Source organism: Cebus imitator, unplaced genomic scaffold (assembly GCF_001604975.1).
Source record: "Cebus imitator isolate Cc_AM_T3 unplaced genomic scaffold, Cebus_imitator-1.0 Scaffold250, whole genome shotgun sequence".
In the NCBI taxonomy this organism is placed as follows: Eukaryota; Metazoa; Chordata; class Mammalia; order Primates; family Cebidae; genus Cebus; species Cebus imitator.
In genome coordinates, this window is record NW_016107565.1 from 1,277,834 (window position 1) to 1,295,723 (window position 17,890).

The following is a 17,890-nucleotide window of genomic DNA, read 5'->3' on the forward strand; positions in this document are numbered from 1 at the left end:
AAAAAAAAAAAAAAAAAAAAAAAAAAAAAAAAAAAAAAAAAAATGTAATGCTTTCCTCTTGATGGAGGGAACACAAGGTCTACTCTTACCATATTTATTTAACATTGTTCTGTTGGCCCTATCAGTGTAATACATTAATAAAAAAAGAAAAACAGCACAACGTTGGAAAACAAAATAGTGAAACTATTCTATGTACACTCAGGTAATATATATGCAGAAAGTTATATTTTTAAAATATCTTAAAACTAGTCAGTGAATTTAGAAAGGTTGTAGACTACTAGATAAATATTTTAAATAATTGCATTTTATATATAGCAGCAAACAATTGGAGAATGTAATTTAGATAAATAACATTAGCTGGGCACAGCAGCTTATACCTATAATTCCAGCACTTTGGGAGGCTGAAACAGGAGGATCATTTAAGGCCATAATTTCAAGACAAGCCTGAGCAACAGAGGAAGACCCTCTCTAAAAAATTTTTTTAAAAAGAAAAATTTTACTTTTTACTTATATTAGTGAAACATTCTAGGAAGTAAATTTAGCAATAGCACATTCTATGCCAAAAATACAAATGTTGCTATTGCAAAAAAATAATAACAATAAATGAAGACCCAAAGAAATATATTACATTCATGGATCAGAAGACTGTTTTTAGATGCCAATTCTCCCCAAACTGATGTATGGATTCAATCCCACCAGTATTTCTTTGTAGAGTTTAATAAACTAATTTAAGATTTATATGAAACTGCAAAGTCTCATGGTATCAAAAATGATTCTGAAAAATATGAAAAAATTTAAAGGATTTACATATATGATTTCAATAATTATTATGAAACCTTTTCAACAAATAGTGCAAGATACAAAGTGAAAGCAAAAACCCCCTCAATGATACTACATCACACATACAAATTAAAAATACATTGAAGATACAAAAGTTAAAATTGAAATTATAAAGCTACCAGTAGAAAGAGAAAGTAAAACAAACAAATAATGATAGACTAACAAAGTTGGAAATTTGTGGTCGTCAAAGATGCCATTAAAAAATGAGTAGGAAAGTCACAGAATAAGAGAAAATACTTATAAAACACATAACGATGAAGGCCTTGTAACAAGAATATGTAAAGAACACCTATATTCATAATCAAAAGTCAATTAATATACTTTACTACTTCACAAAGAAAAATTTACAAATAGCCAATAAGCCTATAAAACTGTGCTTAACATCAGTGTTCATTAAGACAAAAAAAAAAAAAATTAAAATACCATAGGATGCCTTTATGCATCCAACAGAATGGGTAGAACAAAAAAAGTTGGCTATACCACATGCTGGAGAGACTGGGAGACATCTAGATCTCTCCCACATGTATTCTATTCCTGAGTATTCAAGTGAAATGAATGCATATGTCCACAAAAAGACTTAAATGAACATCCATAGCAGCTTTATTCATAATAGCTTAAAACTGGACAGAGCCCATGTATCCATCAAAAAGAGATTGGCTGAAGTGTGGCATATTTGTACAATGGAATCCTACTGATCAATAAAAGGAACAAATTACAGAAATTACAGCTATGCACAACAGCATAGATAAAAGAGAACAAAAGAAGCCTTATATAAAAGAGTGTACAATTCGCAATTACATTTAATAAATTTCGAAAACAAGGGAAACTAAAATATGGTGAAAATATCAAAATAGTTATTGCCTCAGGTTATGGAGGAGGAGTTGCACGGTGACCATTAAGGGCCATAAGGAAACTTCTTGAGATAATGGCAATATGATATGTCTTTATAATGGTTTAGTTGCACAGATGTATACATTTGTCAAAACTAATCTAACTGCATTTATGATATATGTACTTCACAACACATGAATTTTTCCAGCGTTGAAAAAAAAAACTTTAAACAAATATTGAACTCTAGCTAATGGTATGCATGCTTAAATATTTAGCAACAAAGTATACTGATGTTTACAGCTTATTTCAAAATACATCAAAAAATGAATGGATTGATAAAGGCCTGGAAATATGGATAGATATGTAATATGCAAATATGAAAAAATGCTAATTGTAGAATTAGGTGGTAGACATTCGGGTGTTCACTGTTAATTCCTTTCATTGAAAAAATTTATGATAAAATAGTAGGGAATCAGGAATAAACGCACTATCCTTAGAAAAACAATGATAAGCACATTCTCATAGCCATTCTATGCTAAAAGTGTCTGGGGTTATTCGAACTAGTTGAGAGGAATGAATCCCTAAGGTCAAGTCACAGTGTAATATTCTCGAATTTGCTTGTTTGGTAACTGTACTTTCCTTCTACCAACATCCTTTTCCATTTCATTGTATATCAACACTATTCTTTACCTTTGATGATCTTGTCTCCTTAGACTAAGAGGCAATATTTTCTAATAAATATTCCTGTTATGCTCTGTCTTTCCAGAGAACAGAATCAAGATTCTAAGTAGGTGAATAAACTCACATATTATACACGATATTAAATAATATTTAATGTACAATAACAGTTCATGAGAGCATATAGCCATAAAATATCATATCACCAAATTTATATGTAAATTTAAAATACTTTTAAAATTTAGTTATATTGTATCATTAAATTTATATGTGAATTTAAAATATTTTTAAAATTTATATAGTTATATATAAATAAATATATATACAAATATATATATTTATTATATTTGTATAATATATAATACAATGCAGTGAGTTATATATAAATTTCAAAATTCATATGTAAACAGTTTACTTAACAATGCATAACTAAACTAAGTAATCTGTTATTGAAATAAGTACAACCAAAATCAGTTTACAAACTATTAAGATATATTTTTAATTTTTTTTGATTATATAATCACATATTAATACATAATCATTTAATTCATTAACTATTTTTTATTTTATTCAATTGTCATTTCAGAAAATAAGTGGCCTCATCCGTCTGCCCGGTCTTGTCCAGAGGGAGACACCATGACACCTATCCTCACGGCTCTGCTTTAAATGAGACCTAAAGAGGAAGAGGAAAGACCCTAGTCTGAGAGGAACCCCATCCCATACCCAGAGCCTGGTCCATTAATGACCCCAGGGGCTCAGAACTTCCCTGTGTATATTCAAATATGTGTGCTCTTCTAAAGAAATTGTTGCTGGGCTTTCAAGTATAACTATTAACAGATGTGTCTAAGTAGGGGAAAAAAGACATTTTAACAAAAACTTCTAACTATACTCTTTGATATTTCAAATATAATTATATTTCTATGAATATTTTCAAGCTTATTAGCAAGACAATATGTAAGTATAGACTTTTCTGCCATGTGTCATATTCTTAAACAGTAACATTTTAAATAGAAAAGCAATGTGCAAATTTTGCAGTACTCTATTCATGATAATCAGCAATTTTTAAATTAGTAAGCAAAAAGATCATGCCTTGCTTCCAACAGATAAGAGAATAATCATTAGAAAAATTTGCATTATTACCTAATTCAATACTTGCTGTCACATCTTGAAGTCATTTTAGAGAAAATAAAGCATAAATCAGGCTATTTTCTTATTAAGTAAATTTTGAAATTTTCATCATAAAAGAAAAGGGGTAAGGAGAATAAACTAGTTCAGTTTTTTTAACTAAACATTTTTTATAATAAACATTTTTTATAATAAATTCAGAGAACTCTAAGGAGAAAGCCTAATAGCCCAAAGTCAGGTTCAAAAAATATATTTTTTAAATTTTAATAGAAATTAGTTTTATGCATGTTGAAATCTTATGAAATAAAAAGGAAAAAAGGTGTTTAAACATAAACATTGTTTATCTTCTTTAGTTATTACCTTAAGCAAATAGGTGAAAGAAGAGTTAACTATGCTTTAGAATGAATAGCTACAGCGATTAATCCAGCTAAGTAAGCAAATATACAATTTTCAGCAATTGGTTTATATATATTTTTTTCACTTTATATTTTCACCATGCTTGGAAGAAAATGTGTCTCTTCTTAGATTTCATTAGGAATGCTAGTTGATTATTTCATTTAGTAGCTTTTCTATCATGAGCCATTTTTAAAGATAAATATTTCCTGGTTTTTAACTTCCTTTCTGAATGAATATAAATTACTATATCATATTAGAAGAAAAGGGATGCCTCCTTTCAAGGGTGAGAGGCAGGAGGAAGTTTGGTAAAAAGAAATAAAAAATCTGTACCTAGGCATCTGGTTTCAGATCCACTCCAAAGACCTGAGGAAAGGCATTCCCGTACAGCAGAGCCCACAAGCATGAATCCCAAGTCGCAGGTAAAGATAGCTGTTGAGCCATATGAAGTTTGAGTTCCAATCTTATTTCCATTTGGAGGTGTAGGTAGTTCTCCACAAGAAATAACTATAAAATGATAAATAAATAAAAACCCTTAATAATATAGTCAAGCTGCACTTGTAACAAAACAATGCTTTTATCATTTTGAGTTTCCTATGATTTGATGTATTTACAAAAGATACAATTACAAATTGACATTTGTAAAACATGTTTGAATGAGTGTGAAGGTATAAACAAAAGAGATGACATATGTAAAATTTATCATCTTTAAGTTCTCATAGAACCTTCTAATTGACAGAGATATGAAGTTTGTTTTTTTGTTTGTTTGTTTGTTTTTTCGTTTTTTTTTTTGCTTAGTCAACCTGGTTTTAGTGGATGAAAAAAATCACAAGTTTAAAGAGAGAATAATCCATTAATCTAAAATCTTTTACTTATCAAGTAACTTTCAGCAAGCCTTGAGACTTACCTGAGCCAAAGTTTTTTCATATCTAAATCAACATTGAAATAATAATTACAATATAATTTTTGGCAAGAACTCTATACTTTGAGTTTTACATGTAAAGTATTTTATTTTCATGAGATCCGTTAGATATAATGATAATTTGTCTGTTTTTTTTAAGTTTTAAAAATTGAAGAAAATAAATTTAACTGGATTACTAGGCCATATACAGCCCTTTTCTTATGACTTCTCCAAATTTGAAGACGACAAATGAACTGCCATCTAACATAAAAACAATATGATCATGTTTTCTGAGCGTTTATTATGTATTAGGTGCTATTATTAGTGTTTTCATTTATATAATGCTCAAGACAACTCTCTAGGCTTTCAGTCTTAAGTTTTAGACAGTTGTCAGGTAGAGAAATAGACAATTAGCAAACTTTCGAGAGTTGCACATCAAATTTAAAATGTCCTGATGGTTTTGAGCTCATCCCCCCCAAAAATATTTTGAGGTAGCTATTAATATGATTGATATACTAATATCATTATTAATTCTAATATTTATATTTTTCCATTTAAAAGATGAATAAATGGAGGACTGGAAAAAATACTATTCTTTTCTTTTTCTCAACAAATTGCAATTCCTAAATGCCTTGCCTTTTCGTCATTCTTACCTGTAGGCAGTAACCCAATATTATTTGTCATTTAAACTATTCTATATAATAAAGAATCTAACACAATAGGACCAGACAAACATTTGTTGAAAGCCTGATTAAATGAGTGTTTCTGTTGTAGATAATAATTACCTAGCTCTTTGAAATATTCCTATCCACGTCCCAGTTGAAAACAAATTACACTGGAAGAACAAGGGGGCTGCAGTGAGAGAAAGATCCTGAGGGAAAACTTGGAGGACTAGTACAAAAATTTAGAAATACAGGCTGTGTGCAGTGGCTTCTGCCTGAAATCCCAGCACTTTGGGAGAGTGAAGAGGGCAGATAAATAAGGTCAGGAGTTCAAGACCAGCTTGGCCAACATGGTAAAACCCTGTCTCTACTAAAAATACAGAAAAAAAATAGCCAGGTGTGGTGGCGGGCACCTGTAATCACAGCTACTCGAGAGGCTGAGGCAAGAGAATTGTTTGAACCCAGGAGGCAGAGGTTGCAGTGAGCTGAGATCACGCCACTCCACTCCACCCCACCCTGGGTGACAGAGCAAGGCTCTTTCTCAAAAAAAAAAAAAAATACTAGAAATACAGATGATGGCATATTTTACAATATCAGATATAATTTAGAAATATATTTTTAATATTTTAATTCATTAATATGATTATTTTGGAACACAGGGCAACCAAAAAATTCTATGCTGATATAAAGATTCAAAAAAATACATTTCAAATCAGTAAATATTCATAAATAAAATAATATCAGATACTTGTGTACCTATTACACATAAGATACTTGTCTGTTATATTAAACTTCTTAATCATAATAATCCTATGTAGATTTTTGATTTCTTTATTTGTTTATAAATCATGGGTCTCTATACAATATATACCATGGAGTTGTGTTGAATGCTGATTAAAAGACTGAATTTTTGCCTTGCATATTTCCTGGGACAAAATAGGCAATAAATAACTATAGGAAAGGAAGTTCAAGGTATTTCACTTGATTATCCTATGTTCTCTTAGCTCATGTATATTAGACACTGGCCATTTATATTATACAAGTGTATGGAAATAAAATGCCTTAACTGCTCGATTTGGTTCAATAACATTTACTGAAGATCTGGTTATAGCTGGTATTTCAATTGTGTCATATCATTAAATCTCTGCAATAACTCTACATGACAGGTGTTATAATTTTCTAGTTTTAGAATTTTGGATCAGAGAGAATAAATATAACATAACATGATAAAAACTCAAGGATTTTTGTCAGACTACCTGGTCAAATATCATTTCTCTACCATTTATAGGTTCTGTGACTTTAACACAATGATTAAATCTGGAGCTAAGGTTTTGTTTTTGTTTTTGTTTCAAAATGAGTATAAAATATTTAAAGGACTAAAAGCAGTGTCTGGCAAGTAGTAAGTAAACATTACTTCATTGTTAAAGTCAATAATAGATCTACCAATCCAACACTAGATATCTGAATCCAAAGCCCATGCTTTTCTATTTGCTAGAAAAATCATTTACTAATACATAGAAACATAGTTAGGAAATTTTAAAATGTAATTAGACTAAGTGGCCATATTAGTAATATCATGATATTATTGGTCTAATGTGTTTAGAAAAGGAACTGATTCAAACAATTCAATAACAAAACATACTTATGAAATAAGTTGAGTAGAGTGTATACTTACTTTGGCAATATGGTCTTTCATTTCTCCAACTCCAGGTACCATTAGGAAGACATTCGATGGAGGCAGGACCTAGTCCATGATAACCAGGGTCACAGCTGAAAACTACCTTGGTTTTGTATTCATAATGGGAGCCATTCACAATTCGCCATCTTCCATGTTCCAAGGTAAAGGAATTGATGCTTGGACACGTAACGACTATACAAAAACCAAAGGATATAAGTGCTAACAAGTCACTGTATCTTATGTCTATTCCATCCTTTACATCTCCACTGCCCTGATTCACTTACTAATGTGTTTACTATACAAGGACCTTTAGCATTTGTTCTTTATTTCTTTTGCATGTTAATATTTTCCATGGTAGTTCTTGAACACAATCAACAGTTTCGCAATTCAGTCTTGCACTTACTATTCTTCCTACTTAGAATCCCAATTGTTGGCTTACCTCTACTCCCTTATTTCCTTATAAGTTTAAAAAATACTATATTTTGAAGAATTTTTTTATGAGAATGGTCTTTTTATGCAAGAGTCGTGATATTAACTTTAGCTAATTCAAAACTTCTTCAAGGTAAGTAGAAGCCTTATTAGATACCTATGCTGAGATTGCAAACAATTTAACAATCTTAATTTTAAATGAAATCACAGCTAAGTGGAAATGTTAGTACTAAATGGGAAGAAATAATTGAAATATAGAGAAAATTCAAGACTTTATTTAAACCAATATTTTCTATTTTTTTCTTTCGCTACCAAATCTTTACCAGAATTAATGTCTTATCATTATGTGAACTTATTTACCTAGTGAAGTAGTAGCAACAGCAATAAAAACTTTTCTAAATGTAAGTAACCAAAAGAATATCAATGAAAGTTTAAAGTTATAGATAATTTCTGCAACAATACTAATCCTTATAAAAATCAGAGTGGCGCATGACAAAATATAATTTTATTAACACAATCTTTAAAATTTTTCTCAAGGGAACATGTACTGAAAACATATTGACAAAGGAAGGTTTTTTACAACATAAAACTTTCTTATATAAAATAAAAGTGCCTTTTTGACATAAATATTCTGAGGTTTCTAAAAATGATTAAGAAGTTCTTGTACTGTCTTCTAGTACATCATGGTACAAGATAGCTTAATTAGCTTTTATTTCTGACTTAGACATCACATTTCAGTTTAGGGATTGGTTTTTACAATTCTACAATACATAAAATATCAGATCATATAAAATACCAAGGGAAAAACAAGTGATGAATTTCCCTTGATTCACATACCAACACAGCGAGGGGTCTTATTATGATTGCTCCATGTACCATCTGATTGGCATACAGCCGTGGTAAGTTCCTTGGATGACAATCGATATCCATCATTACAAAAATAGGTAACTCTCGTTCCTACCAAGTAGTCTGTTGTTAGTATTCCTCCATTTGTTGGAGCTTTAGGAATCCCACAGGAAATTGCTAGAATAAATACATACATGCAATGTTTATATGATTATATAAACAGAAAAATGTTTATTAGGTGAGTCTGTTGAACTGTAAAACATGCAAAACTAATGGGGAATTTTTTCAATTCCTGTGAAACAATCTCAGAATATTTCACAAAAATACTTTCTGAACATAAATTTTGAATCATTTCTTCTAAATTTTTATTTAATGTGTTTATAAATTGATGAATGTACATTGTTAATGCTTTATTTCTTGGTTTCCTAGTTTCCTGTTATATGCATGGTTATCAGCATTCGTATGGATTATATGAGAATGCAACTTTGGTAAAGAGTATCTCTAAGGCAAGCCCATGACTGGACCACCACATAGCAAGTTTGATTAATTCAATTTGACAGGTAAATATTAAATATTTTAAAGGGAGTGGCAACCAATATGCATCATGATTTTGGCCAGGAATAAAATAAATAGATTTATTTTACCTGAAAGCTGGCTATTTCTTTGTCTTAGGAACAGCCAAAATGTATGAGCTGGGGCAACATCCAAAAAGTATCATGTATATTGTATATGTTTTAAAAATATAAGGCCAGGACTTATTGTCTTAAAACCTAGTTAGGATCTTCCTGAATTTCATTGATGTGTCTTAGATGCCTTGATTTTTATCTACAATACATTTGATTTAGGTGAAAATTAGTTTTACTATGATGTGATAATGATGTAATATTTTACACTTGCATAGTTTGTTGTATATATTTTATACTTTATAACTTTAAAAAGCTACAGAAAAATCCCCTACAATTGATTGTTTACCATTTTTGCCCTATACCCACACAATTGGCATTTACAAAAAATAATAATAATAATAATAATAGCCTTTCAAAGAATATATTTGGTAGCAATATCTCAAAGTTAGATTTTTTTTTTTTTCTTTTTTGAGACAAGGGTCTCAATCTGTCACCTGGCTGGAGTGCAGTGGCGTGATCTGGGCTCATAGCCACCTCCGCCTCCTAGGCTCGAGCGATCCTCCGACATCAGCACCCTAGTAGCTGGGACTACAGGTGCGTGCCACCATACCCTGGCTGATTGTTTGAGACATGGTCCTACTCTTTTGCCTAAGCTGGAGCACAGTGGCAGAGTCTTTGCTCACTGCAGCCTCCACCTCCTGGGCTCAAGCAGTCTTCCTACCTCAACCTCCCAAGTAGTTGGGACCACAGGCACACAGCACCAGGTTCGGGTAAGATTTATATTTTTTTGTAGACACAGGTTTTCGTCATGTTGAGACCAGGCTAGTCTCAAACTCCTAGGCTCAAGCAGTCCATCGGCCTTTACCTTCCAAAGTGCTGGGATTACAGGCGTGAACCACTGCACCTGGCCCTATTTATATGTGTATATGTCACACTCAGAGTAAATATTTATACGTATCTCCACAGAAAGACTAATGTACTTGAATATGAGTGTCACCACAGAACTGGAGTTATATAATATCTGATGTATGTACTGTATTACTGTTATAAAATGAGAAGGCTTCTGTATTATGAAAGATATCTATCTAGACTTAGAGGTTTCATACAAAGGATTACAGATTTATATTTTCTCTAATAACAGAAGAAATAAAGATATTTATTAAAATATTATAAATTCTATTTTCTATTCACCCATCTTCTAATTCAACCAAAAATTGATTCCACTTCTCTTATAAAATCTACTGTTTCACTGCTTACTTTTCATTAACCCATGTGAATTAAATATAAAATGAAAAACCTTAGTAAAATCTATATAAAATTGTCAAAACTGAATGGCAGAATCCCTACTGCTGAATAGTTGATCTTTTGTAATTTGATAACCTACATAATTATGAACAGAAAAGCTGTAATGCTGACTTAAATTACACATGCAATCTCATATAATTATGTTATTATCCCTGCTTTCTAATTGCGGAACCTCTAAAATAGTGTTGAAAAGTAAATGGTTCTCTGATGTCTGTTAAAGCAATGTTTATATTTTCACTTAGAACTTTTGAGAGTTTCAAGTTGTTACAAGCCATCTCCCTGCCAAAGATCATGTATTTACTGATTTTTAAAAATTATGGATTGTTGGGGTGGTACAGATTTAATCTACGTCAAAGTAACAAGAGATATAGTTAAATAATATAGATTCCACATATACGTTTAGTAAAACGTGGTTTTTATTTTAGAACTAAAAAGAGACAATGTAACAAAATAATAGGACAATTCCTGTGTTGATGGATAGTTTACAATTTACTCAGCTATTTAGAAAAAGAAGAAGAAGAAAGGAAAGAAAAATTCGGTTCAGAAGAAAAGTCATTATAACTGAGTGGTTGTCAAAGAGGCTTCTCTATACAACTTTTAGGAAATCACAACTTAAAAGTGAGGCAGGGAATACGAAGTGAGTTGCTACATAACACTGTATAATACTTAATAATATGCATGGGGATGGTTCAATTTTTGAGGGGGCAATAATAAATGGTTATTTGCTGAGAACAAAAATAAATAAAACACCTAACCAAACCCAGATGGATATAGTTGACTAATTTTCTACCCTTATGCTCACATTGTGTAACTTTATAGCTCAAGTAAATGTATGTAGGGATGTATAAGAAGACTCAAGAGGCAAGACAAGGAAAAATGACTAAAAAATGCAAAACAAATTCAGAATAAAAGATGCATTATGCAAATAGCTCTTCTCAATGACATATAAACATTTCATTTCAATTAGCTATGTCCAAATAGAGGTCATATCCTATAAACATTTTTTCTTAATCTTTGTTTTAACAATAAGAAAAAATCAATTTTTGGAAATGACTTCACAATTTACATATATTTTATCACTTTACTTCACCAAATATCTCATTTTTAAACTACATTTCAACTTTCCTATTTGGATAGTAAAACAATTTTAAATTTAAGACAATGAAAAATGACTCCATATGTAAATTACATGGAGTATATTCAATGAAATTATAGCACTAACTCTACCAAAGCAATTTCAGATTTTCAGCAAGTATGGGGTATTTTTATTTTACATGATAGTCAATTATTCTCACAAAATGTTTCTTAAGTGTTATATATGTACCATATAAGGATGTGTATGTGTATGTGTTTATATCACTATAAATGAAAGCAATCTCTACAGCAATCATTATGTAACTAAAATACAAAAGTTTAAATTTCAAAAAAATATTAAAATTCAGAGCATTTTAATGGTTATTTAAAATATATATTATATAAGCTTATTTTTTAATTCTGTTATGAAATTATGAGTTTAAAGATTCTTTCCCAAACTAGTTCTGGGAAATTAGTTACTACTAAGAAACTGTAATACTCCTGCTTTTCATTGGTCAGAGGAAAGTAGCTATTTTAATTCGTTATTAAAATGTATCTATTCTACATGAAGCAAATGCTTTCAATGTTGATAACTCCTTAAGGTAATGATGCTTTCCAGAATCCTAACAAGTGATTAATTTTTCCTTGCATCCACACAACAAGAAACAATAATTTTTTCATTTTGCACTTCTTTACATATGCCTTTGATAGCTATCTTTTTGGGTATTATAAATTGAAGCCTAATAGGTTAAAGAACCCATTTCAAGTGCCTGGTAATATCTATTCCTTAGCTAATTTTAACCTGCTACTGGTTGATTTTAAATTTTATAAGTGCCCACCAAAAAACAGATAATAAGTAAGACTTCTTATTTATTAACCAAGAATATTCTGCAGTTTTTCATGTGAGGATTCAAAGTTGCTATATGCATCTTTACATGCTAACTAGAGCTAAATAAAATATGAAATTAATTTTTGTCTTGATAAAATAATGTAATAAATTAAATATTTTAAAATTTTCAAAGTCCAATGATATTAGTTTTTCTGTTTAGCTGTTGTTGAACTTGTCTTTATGACTATGACTACACTTAGGTAAGAGACTCAATTACTATTTAAAAATAAGTTTGTTTTTTTTTTTTTTTTTTTTTTTTAGTTTTACTCTTGTTACCCAGGCAGGAGTGTAGTGTTGTGATCTCAGCTCACTGCAACCTCTGCTTTTCGGGTTCAAGTCATTCTCCTGCTTCAGCCTCTCATAAAAACAAGTCTTAATCAAAAGCTTTAAAACATGCTATTTTTTGACTAACAAGCTTGTCATTCTGTTGCAGTGAGATATAATGCTCAGTGGCTCAATTTTTGACAAAATACAAAGAAAAATTAAAAACATATTTTTCATTTTGCTAAAATAAAAGCTAAAAAACATATTTTTATTTTATTTATTGCTATTTAGTTGTGTTAGCTGTACCACCAAAGAAAAAAGTAAACAGGTGGTGGGTTACATTCTTCTCTTAAATTTGTTGCTATGAGAGCAAATTTTGCATGCTCAGAGTGAAACTCAGCCTTCAGTGTACTTGCCCATTCTTATTCTCTGTTACCTCTCTGTAGACTTCACACTAAGACAGTCTCCCACTCTGTTTCAGTAATTGTCTGACAACAAAGTAACTGGAATGGAGAAAGTATGAATAAAGTATGTATACAAGGGGAGAAAGTCAACACATGTAAGTTGTCTAACAATAATGAAGAATTATAAAACAGTATGTATCTTTCCCCTGAAATTTATCATTCTGTGATGTTATGCCTTATTTTCATGAAAGGAGTTTGTAATATGCTTCCAAATATTTCTATTCTCAGAAATGTTAGTGATCCAAATAAAAAAGTTAAATGGTGCTAATCTCATATTAATGTTTTTATTCATTTGGGCATAATATACCTCACCTTGACAGGCGGGGACCGGCGCATCCCATGCATGGTACCCATAGGAAGACTTTCTGCACACAGCACTGCTTTTTCCAACAAGTCGGAATCCTCGATCACAGGCCCAACGAACCACACTGTTAAGCTGACCGCCTGTCTGACTGATAATGTATCCATGAGGCGGGGATTCTGGTGTACTACAGTAGAAAGCTTTTCAAAACAAAAAAATATGTTGTTTAATTAATGAACCAGAAGTTATTACCAAAAGTTATAAACACCTATACAGCAACTAGTACTTAAAAATAGGTCAGTGGTCATCTGTGTAAATATTAATTCATATGAACATCATATTGTTCTCTATCCTCTTTTGAAAATAACCTACTGACATAACTTTCGGGAGACATAACTAACTCTGAGCATTCTTCCAATTTATATTGTCACTTAAAATGTCTTCTGAAATGAAATGTATTTTCTTAACATCCTGGAGGTTCAAAAGCCCAACAAAAATCTAATTGAATTTTGGAAACTGCATTTCCTGTCATTTGAGGGACCTAAATGTCACAGCCTTGGTAGCAATATTTTAGAGCATGCTGTTTACATGTCACTTTGAAGTTATATCCAGAAACCTCTATCATGTTAGGTCATACATTTCATTTTGTTTGATGTCTAAAATAATCCCCCACATTCCATAATCCTCTTTCCCAGTCTATTAAAGGGTTTCCATTCTGTCAAGTGCTTACATATGGTGATAGAAATTGCCAATAAAATAAAAAAGATTTTTCATCTCCTGAAGTTTGAAATGCCAACAGATAATGTCAAATAGCTTTTTCATATATATGTACTTTTGAGGTTATTCAGCATGGCAGATTCCATTTACCTTTTGAAACTTTAATGTATTCATCTGAGAAAAATTAGGCTTTGGGGGTAAAATAGTAAGAAACAAATTGGACTTAGGATATATATGTCATAACCTGTCATTTCTAAAGGTTAAAATACATATTTTATATGTCAAGCTGTTCTGGGGGCTAAACGTGGTATTTTCATTATATTTATATCCAACTTTGTCATAAATAATCAACATGAATAAGGATTGGTCTATAATATGGTCAATCTAATTGTTTAATTTGAATAGTTTCCTTTTATGTTATCATGCATTACAAATTTAATGTGCTAACTTGTAAATGCCCTATTAGGGCAAAACTTTAATAAAAAGACATTTACATTGTTCATATAACAGAAACCATAAGCTCCAGTATAAAAATTCTTCAAGATGACTGGGTATATCTTAAATTTCAATTTTTTTTTTTTTTTTTTTTTTTTTTTTTTTTTTTTTTTTTTTTTTTTTTTTTTTTTTTTTTTTTTTTTTGGAGATGAAGTTTCGCTCTTGTTGCCCATGCTGGAGTGCAATGGTGCAATCTTGGCTCATTGCAACCTCTGTCTCCAGGGTTCAAGTAATTCTCCTGCCTCAGCCTCCTGAGTAGCTGGAATTATACCCCACCACCATGCCCAGCTAATATTTTGAATTTTTAGAGGAGACGGGGATTCATGACGTTTCCCAGGCTGGTCTCAAGCTTCTGACCTCAGGCCATCCACCCACCTCGGCCTCCCAAAGTGCTGGGATTATAGGCATGAGCCACAGCGCTAGGCAATATTTCAATATTTTAAAACAATTCTACTTTGAATGCATGACAAATTATTTTCAATTTAATAGAAACATTGTAAGATACAATTATGTACATGGTAGTAATATGCTGTCAGTGACAAGTTATTCTAATATGTGAAAGACAAATTAGTAATAAATTAAAATCAAACTATCATCTTAGAGTTTTAAAATCAAGGTAATTAAACAGAATTATTCTATGTATTCATTTTATATGTAGGTGTAAATTTGTACAAATGAGTAACATTCAAGAGTGTACTTTTTAGAACTGAAATTCAAAATTTATCTGTCTATGCTTAGAATCATAGTGTCAGAGTTGTTTACAAAACATTTATAAAAGCAAAATTTTCTGTTGAACTGGTTACCAATGACACATGTTTTGGGAGGCATGGTCTGAACACTGTATAGAAAGAGACAGCTGACTGATTCTGAGGTATTCTGCTACTGAGCACGTATCCATGGCCCCTGACATGATTTAGAATGGCAATAAAGAAAAGGAACATAACCTTCACATAATGGAGGACTATTTATGTACATTTACTCAACAAGAAAATGATTGTTTCAGTATGAGTAGACCTTATAAGCAAGAAGATATACAGAAAAATCTATGTCACCTTGGTATTAAAAAGAATTTCCAGCCCACATCTTTCTAGATATCACTCAAGCAAAAGCAGTAATGACATAACGTTTTCCGTTTTAAAAAAGCGAAGGTTTGTAAATAATGTGTTTTCATTCTCTCTTTTGATATTTAAGATATTTTAGCAAGTATCACAAATAGATGGATAAAAATTAAAACAAAGATTTTGACCATTGTATGTTTATCCTTTGTTTAAACTTTTCATTTAAAGGAGTTACTAAGTAGATCAGATAACACACGATTGAACAACACTGTTAATATTTTTTGTCAGTTCAAGGAAAACAAATCCATGTGTAAAAAGTATTAAAAATTACACTTTAATTTATAACTGATTTATGCAAGCCATAAGTATCCTAAGTGCTTTTAATATTTTATAAAATCATATGAGGGATGTAGAATTATTATCATTACAATAGGAAATAGCTGACATAAACTGTCTAAGAACAATCAATGGAGAAGCTGTGATTTGAATTCATACCTAATTGAATAGTGTCTCTGTTCCTTAGTAATAACTATACTGAAGATGCTAGGGAGATCTGTCCTTGAGTTATAAAATTTACATACCTATATATCTTATCCGAAAGCCTTTTTTGTTATTGCCATGATCTGCTGACCACTGAAGAAATACTTCATGACCATTGCTTGTTATATTAAAAGCAGATGAATAATCTCCACTGAGGGAAATAAGTACTGGACTTTGAATATTTGGTCCTTTGGAAAGAAAATAAAACAATTTAGATACAACTGACTAATTATACTTTTATTTATCTTCAGTATTTTATATCTTTAGAATAATATTAAATATGGTTAAATTGCTTCACAGTCAATCTACCTCATTAACAATAACTGAAAAGAAAAAATGTTTGTCTTAGGCATTTTACTTCTATAGCTAAATGACATACAATTTGTAAAATAATAATGGAGATAACTATAACTTTCAAATGATGTAGAAGTAAATTTAATGTTGATACTTTTAATAATGTCTGCAAGATAAACTCACAAGCAGTTGTTTACACTGAAAGTTTACATATATAATTAGAACATTTAAACTTAATTGATGAATATCCAATAAATATAACCCTTGGTTACCATCATACACCTGAAGAACATCAAATTCCTTTTCTGTCTGGAAGAATTCTACAAACATGGTGATATTATAACCCTTTTCCACTGAAATGCTCCATGAACACATTTGAAGATTTGGGTAACTGTCAGGATATCCAGGGCTCAATATGACTCCAGTAGAATCTAGCCGTAATTCATTGGCAGGACAGAGCACTGTAAAAGAAAAATGTCATTAAATAGTGTTAGTCTTTTAGAGCCACAGTAAAAACTGCATTTTAGATACTGAGTATTGTGCTTTCATGTTCAATGACTATAAGGATGATACATTGAATTATTTGTTAAAAGAGACAAGTTGTATTAAACTTACCATTCAAAAAATTGGAGGAATGACCCAAAAACTTATAGTATTGATTTATTTTTTATTACATGGAAGATGCACTACTTTCTGGATATAAATACATAAATAAAATATAAGCCATTTAATTCCTCCTCTTTCTCCACATTTTCCTCAACCTTTCCTAATCTTCTTATGTTCTTCCTCCTTTGCCTCTCATCTATGTCTTTGCCTTGCCTCTTCTTTCCTTACTTTTTAACTCACTTTCCTCTCTCTTAAACCTTCTACTCATTCAGGTGTGTGGGGCCAGATAGAAAACTGCCCTCTCTCAAAGCATTCATTTCAGGTAAAGTCTTTTCTCATCTCAGGAATATGTTTACCATGAGGATTTAACACAATTCTGAGTCACCAATTGCTTTTCAGTTCTTTACACTATCTCCAGGCCATAAATGTAGCCCAAAGCACAAACTCATTTTATTTAATAATAATACTTCTGCTTTAACATCATATACATGTATTACATATACATATATATACACATACACTTATAAAAACACGGAAAATTTGTTATATATTGACAAAACATGTAGTTGACAAAACAAAAAAGCATATTGTTATGTATTGACAAAACAACATAATTGTAGGCTAAAATCCTGCAAAATATAGCAAATTTCAGGGTTTTGGCATCAACTGCATTATGTATCAGAACAAAATTATGAACACTCACTTAAATTTGGATTTAGATTGGAGAGTATGACTAAGTTGATCAAGTCCTTTTTAATCAAATGATGACATTTTAGTCTCTTAAAATTTTTTTTAAGTTCTGTGGTGTGGAAAGAGTATTGGAATTATTTAGTATGGTCCATTGTGAAGAAGTAAACCAATATGCACCAAACAG

General features: G+C 30.8%; 1 protein-coding gene across 6 annotated transcripts in view; it reads right to left on the bottom strand.

The window, feature by feature from the left end:
• Positions 1-17,890, bottom strand: part of CSMD3 (CUB and Sushi multiple domains 3) — a 1,251,170-nt gene that overhangs the window by 73,679 nt on the left and 1,159,601 nt on the right. For all 6 annotated transcript variants that reach the window (XM_017498748.2, XM_017498749.2, XM_037727955.1 and 3 more), the window contains 6 exons: positions 16,683-16,871; positions 16,158-16,304; positions 13,318-13,506; positions 8,375-8,560; positions 7,106-7,300; positions 4,201-4,374 (listed from right to left, as the gene is read on the bottom strand). In XM_017498748.2, coding sequence (XP_017354237.1) covers positions 4,201-4,374; positions 7,106-7,300; positions 8,375-8,560; positions 13,318-13,506; positions 16,158-16,304; positions 16,683-16,871 — 1,080 coding nt within the window. The remainder of the gene's footprint in view (positions 1-4,200; positions 4,375-7,105; positions 7,301-8,374; positions 8,561-13,317; positions 13,507-16,157; positions 16,305-16,682; positions 16,872-17,890) is intronic.